Source organism: Otolemur garnettii, unplaced genomic scaffold (assembly GCF_000181295.1).
Source record: "Otolemur garnettii isolate 467f Iridium unplaced genomic scaffold, OtoGar3 scaffold00029, whole genome shotgun sequence".
Lineage (NCBI taxonomy): Eukaryota > Metazoa > Chordata > Mammalia > Primates > Galagidae > Otolemur > Otolemur garnettii.
In genome coordinates, this window is record NW_003852424.1 from 14,564,500 (window position 1) to 14,570,267 (window position 5,768).

Below are 5,768 nucleotides of genomic sequence, written 5' to 3' on the forward strand. Positions count from 1 at the left end.
AGCTTGAGGCTCTGTCTCAAAAAAAAAAAAAAAAAAAAAAGAAATTGTGGGCCTAAAAACCCTGGGTCTTCCACCCTCAACAAGCCAGAACAATATACAAATGAGCTGAGGTTGCTTGGAGCTGCATGCATTGCAAGCTTCGTGGCTTTTGCTAGAGGGTGACAGGGCAGCTCTGGATAGGCACCTAACATGCAGCTGCCCTCCTGGTCTCCTGCTCAACATCCCCTATCCCAGGCAGGCTAACTCCAATCCCAGAGTCAAGCCCAGCTTGCCTCACACCCTGTGCAGGGATACCACCCACTGTCCCTCAGAGAGGGACTGGAAACTGACAGGCTACATACAAAGGTGTGGCCACTCAGGGATCCAGGGCTTGTTTTTTGAAAGTGAACAAGGTTCCATTTCTGTTTCCCCATGTTGGCAGCGAAGAGTTGGTCTTGGCCACAGTGACAGTGGCCTCCACAGGTGCATGCAGAACTATTACTTGGCACCAAGAACACCACCACAGCTGTGATATCTAAAATCCATACAAACATTTATTCTGTCCCTGCCCAGGGGTGGGGGAGGAGAGGAGATAGGAGCCCCACAGAGGACAGTGTTCCTCGGGAAGACAATGTCCAAGGCTACAGACCCTAGGGCCTGGCTTGGTTTTGAAAGGTCCCAGAAGTTGGGGTAGGGGGTGGTGGCAAGTTCTAGAAGCCAGCCACCCAAAGGCAGACTCAGCCCTCTAGAGCCTAGAAGTCCAGGCCCACACTGGGCCAGGTTTGACCCCTGGGGCCAGACTTGGGTCTGGCTCAGGTTTATCCCTAGCTCCTAGGAGGGAAGGCAGCAGTGGGCCATGCCCCCGAGGTGAGGACAGTCACTGTGCAAGTTGTCAGGTTTAAATTTAAAATAATAAAAATAACAATACAAAATTAAAAAAAAAAAGATATCGCCTGTCTCAGACAAATCCACGACATACCCTGTCTGCCCACCCCCACCCAACACAAGTAAGGAGGACACAGGACTTGGACCTGGCTGGGGGGGCTGGGAGGAGCAGGTAGGGCCAGTCGGGTCAGCAGCAGTTTCACAGAGAGGACAGAGCCTGGGAAGGGGAAAGAAGAGGGACAGGTGAGAGGGGCCATGGCAGGGTCAGGGCTCCAGGGTTGGTCTCAGCTTTTTGTTCTCTTGTGCCACCAGTTCGTCCCGTTTCTCTCGGTTTTCCGTGTCTTGGTGAGGTGGACAGGGTTAGCTCTCGAGATTTATTGCACTGTTTTGGAAGAGGCCTGGGACTAAGGATGGGCCGGGGCAGCAGGAGAGGCGGGTGGGTGGGAGTCATCGCTTGGTCTTGGCGTCTTCTCGGACCTTCCAGATCACCAGGTGCATGCAGGCGCCGGCGTCCTCACTGGAGCTGTGCCCATCCACTAGGGGGCAGACAAAGTCACTACCTTGCCCTGGTCCCAGGGATGGAGAGCCTCTCACCTATGGCTGTGCCCATCCACTGGGAACACACATGATCACCACCCTGTCCTGGCACAAGGGGATGAGGGTCCTCACTGGAGCTGTGCCTATCCACTGGGGCCGACATGGTTACCATTCTGCCCTAGCTCCACCGACCTGCCACTCACCATTGTCCTGGATGATCTGTCTGAGGTAGTCGGCCATGAGATTTCGCAGGGAGCGCTTGTAGGGGAGGCCCAGACGGTGGGGGAAGAGCACGGACGTGTCCACCACAGTGCTGTGGATGACCTGTGGGTGAGAGGTGCCACTTAAGGCTGTGGTCAGGGCCTGGGGCAGCTCTATCCCCCGCACCCAGCCCTATCCCCCCCACCCCATCCCCTCCATCTCATAGGGCCTAGAGCCATTTGAAAGCCACCGGTGGGGCAGAGGAAGGCAAAGACTACCTTCAGGGCCAGCAGGTCGCTCTCCAGGCTGTGTCCAATGAGGATAGTGTCTGCACTGAACATGCTCAGCAGGACAGCCTGCACATCCCGTAGTGTGATGCTCGTATCAGCAAGGTCAGCCTCTGTCACTCCAGAAAACCTGAGTCAGAAAAGGACCAGAGCCCATTAGGGCTAAGCCCTGAGGGTGGACCCTGGCAGGGAGGGGCTCTGGGGTTCCAGCTCCCAGAGGGCCCAGAGCCACACCTGGTGTTGTAGTCGACAATCTCGTTGTCAGGCTTGACGAAGGTGTCATAAACCACCTGCATCTCTGTGTTGACCACCGTGACACGGGTCAGCTCCAGGCCATACGTGGTGTAAGACTAGGTGACAAGACGAACGGCCTAGATGTGGCCGAGCCACGCCAGACTCACCAGCCCTCCCTCCCTCCCCTAGCACTGAAGGACTTCAAATGCAAGGACAAGCTGCTACTGGTCCCAGAGTCTGGCCCCACTTGCAGATATGGAACTGAGGCCAGAGGCCTTCTAAGTTTCTGAAGGAGCTTCCAGAAGAACAGAGTGTGAATTTAAGGAACCCCTCCCCAATTGGCCTTCACTGCTTCCAAGCACAAGGGGGACTGAACTCAGTGGGCCTAACTCTGTCTCTTACCCTAACCCTGCGTGGGGCCCTCAGTCCCCAGGGCCTAAGCATTCAGTAAGGACCATGGTCACCTGGGCAACCCTGGCTTGGCTAAGATGAAGAGGTGGACTAACCATCTCACAGTCTAGGGCATAGATTCCTGGGTGGGCATCTTCTGAGAGTTCCTTCTCAAAGGTCTTCACAAAACCTTCAAGGCTTTCCTTCCGGCCATCTTGCACATGTTGCTGAGGGTGAGGAGAAGTGGAGTGAGGGGCAGCTGAGGGGCTGCAATGGGGAACTGACATCACAACTTCATGCTGCCAGAGGGATTTGATGGGAACTGTCCTATTCATTCATCCCATTTATAGATGAGAAAAGGAAGGCTGGGAAGTCTAAGACAGGAGATTGCCAAGAAGGCCTCCAGGGACCCAGGGCAGGAAAGTGTCCCAGGAAGCAGGGTGGGACCCACGCTCTGGGGAAGACATGTGGAGGGCTGGCTGGAGCCACATGGCTGGGACCTGAGTCCAGGACTCTGCTGTGTCCCAAGCTTGAACAATGAAGAACAGGTAGAAGTTTGTCAAGAGAGAGCAGAGAGGGCACCAGGGCCTTGGAACTTACCTTTGCAACCTGACAGCCGACAGAGCCAGTGGCAGCTGAGCAGCACATGTACTGGGTCTCCCAGCCTCCAGCCACTGCAAGAGACATACCAGTCACAGGGCCTGGCCTAGCCTGCTCCCAAGCCCTAGATAGCTCATCCCAGGGACCCATGGGGGCGCCTTCCAGGTAGCCTGGGACCTGCTGGTGCCTCCACCAGGCTAACTTGGGTCCAGCCAGGTAGGCAGGGGTTCTCAGGCCTCACCTCGGTTCCGGCGGAGACGCCCCCAATGGTAATAACACTCCTCATCTCGGACACAGCGGCCAGAGGAGGACACAAGGTACTCAGCACCACAGCGGCAGCAGATCCTGCAGGAGGCTGTGGAGAGGCGGTGTCAGGCTGGCACCCAGGTGCCCTACAGCCCAGTTCCACCTGACCTCTGTGCCTACCCACTCAGGCTGTTCACTCTGCCCAGATGCCCTTCCCTCTGCCAGAGCACAGAAATGTTAGGAGGCCACTCACAGTCCTTGGGCTTCTTCTCTTCCGCTGTGAAGATGACAGCACCCCCCGGCCGCTCTGGGTGCGGGAAGGGGTAGCCATTCTCCTTGAGCTGGTCCTCAGTGAGCAGGTACTCCCTCAGGCGGCTGTACAGGGCAGCCCCTATGGAAGAACACGAGAGGCTATCATCTGCTGTCTGGGGATAGCCCACTGCACACATGCAGGAGGGAAGAGGCTACTCAGCCTCGAGGGCCAGTGGTGGCTACCAGCTACTGCCTGTGACCACCCTGGTAGAAAGGCAGTCTGGGCCAGGGCACAGGAGGAGACAGGAGGGACAGGAGGGACAGGAGGGACAGGAGGGGCAGGAGGGGCAAGAGGGCTGGCACTGCTACCTCACCTTTTAGGTCTTCCACGCGGGGGCTGCTGGGGCGGCTGAGTGAGAAGCTGGTCTTGGCAGCCAACTTGCCCCCTAACACTACCTCGTGTGACACAACCCTCCGGCCACTGGTTTCTGGAAGGGGAAGTGGAGGAGGAAAAGGGAGGGAGGGTGAACTATACAGGCTTAGACCCCTCAGCCCCCAGCTTGCTCGCTCACCTGGCCCTGCTACCCAGCCCCCCTTTCCAAGACCACTGCCCTTGGGGTCAGGTCTCAACCAAAATCAGAAAAGGCCTGCTGGGGGTACAGAGCAGAGGGATCTAGGGCAGCCCCCACAGGTGTGGCCCCAACCCCTACTTTCCCTGTAGGTGAAGCTTTCACTCCCTCTGAGGGGAAGGGGGAAAAAGCTAGAACAACTAGATGGAAACCTAATGGCTTTGAGGGCTTTGTGCTGCTGCAGGCTGCCTGGGATGCAAAGCCTGCATAGGGGCCCTCTGAACACCAGCAAGCAGCTAATGGGAGGCGGGGGCAGGGAGGCAGAGCTGGCACTCAGGATGGGCACTGATGGCTTAATGCACCCTCTCAAGAGGCAGTAACGAAATGCCTTAACCCCGTTCTTTCTTCCTCCCCAGAGCTTAATGCACAGAGCTCACGCAGCCCCAAGCCTCTTGCTTTGAAGAGGCCGCTAGCAGCTCCATTAACAGCCCCCAGCTCACAAAGGAGGGTGGCTAATAGAGAGAAGAGGCTGCTCTGAGGGTACTGGGGCCAACTCCATCTGCTACAGAAGCCCAAGTGCCAAGGAGCCAACAAAGACCCCAGTCCACGCTGGGCTTCTGTGGTACTTTTTGTCTGAGACTCTCACAAGACTCAGGGTCCCTGTGGGGGAGCCTGTCATACCTGCAGGGGTGCAGGCCTGGATGCTGTCTATGCACACCCTACCCCTGCCTTGCTGTACTCACTGTTGAGTCCAGGCACAGCACTGGGGACCAGGCCTCGAAGTTTCTTTAGGGTGTTCACGGCCACGTTCAGGTAGATGTTCTTGCTGGGACTGCGGTCATAGGCTACCTTCTCCTCATTCAGTGCCTGGGGAGGACACAATGTGCTCAGCTGAGGCCCCAACAGATTGGCACTGGAAGCCCCGATAGTGGGGTCAACTGGCATCTCCCACAGGCAGCTCTGGGGCTGAGACACCACGACCAGGGAGACATCTGGTGACCACCCTGGTCTGCTCCCGACCCCATACCTAGCCAACCAGCCCAGCCCCAGGGAGCCCACCTTCTCTATGGCCTCCTGGTTGGAGGCACAGAATTTGAGACATTCCTCGATGAACAGGTTGAGATAGCGCTGCCGGATGACGGTGGGGACTTTGCCCCCAAATTCTTTTGGGATAATGGGTTTCTTTAAACTCTGGAGAGAATATAAAACCAACAGAGGATAAGCCTTTTTCCAGGCTCTCTAGGAGTGGACACAATAAGAGGAGGCCGTCTAGCACACAGGGGAAGCCCCGAATGTAATCCAGGGCTAGAGCTAGTGCTAAGGTACACAGTAGTGACATAGCCTCAGTATACCAGCTGCAACACACATACCACACCAAGGCAAGATGTGGACAACAGAGGAAACTGAGGGCAGGGGGTACATGGGAACTTGTACTTTCTGTAAACCTAAAATTGCTCTAAAAAGTAAAGTCTAGGCTCGGCGCCTGCGGCTCAAGCAGCTAAGGTGCCAGCCACATACACCTAAGGTGGTGGGTTTGAATCCCCAGCCTGGACCCGCCAAACAACAATGATGGCTGCAACCAAAAAAT

The 5,768-nt window shown here is 56.5% G+C and overlaps 1 protein-coding gene across 1 annotated transcript in view; it reads right to left on the reverse strand.

Moving 5' to 3' along the window:
• Positions 1–508: 508 nt before the first annotated feature.
• REXO1 (RNA exonuclease 1 homolog) overlaps positions 509–5,768 on the reverse strand; it is a 34,760-nt gene continuing 29,500 nt past the window's right edge. Inside the window, exons 6-16 of the mRNA XM_012804571.2 lie at positions 5,240–5,371; positions 4,924–5,047; positions 3,986–4,099; positions 3,613–3,750; positions 3,355–3,468; positions 3,114–3,187; positions 2,630–2,740; positions 2,124–2,239; positions 1,881–2,019; positions 1,605–1,725; positions 509–1,400 (exon numbers count right to left, since the gene is read on the reverse strand). Of these exons, the coding sequence (XP_012660025.1) occupies positions 1,312–1,400; positions 1,605–1,725; positions 1,881–2,019; positions 2,124–2,239; positions 2,630–2,740; positions 3,114–3,187; positions 3,355–3,468; positions 3,613–3,750; positions 3,986–4,099; positions 4,924–5,047; positions 5,240–5,371 (1,272 nt within the window). The 3' untranslated portion in view covers positions 509–1,311. The remainder of the gene's footprint in view (positions 1,401–1,604; positions 1,726–1,880; positions 2,020–2,123; positions 2,240–2,629; positions 2,741–3,113; positions 3,188–3,354; positions 3,469–3,612; positions 3,751–3,985; positions 4,100–4,923; positions 5,048–5,239; positions 5,372–5,768) is intronic.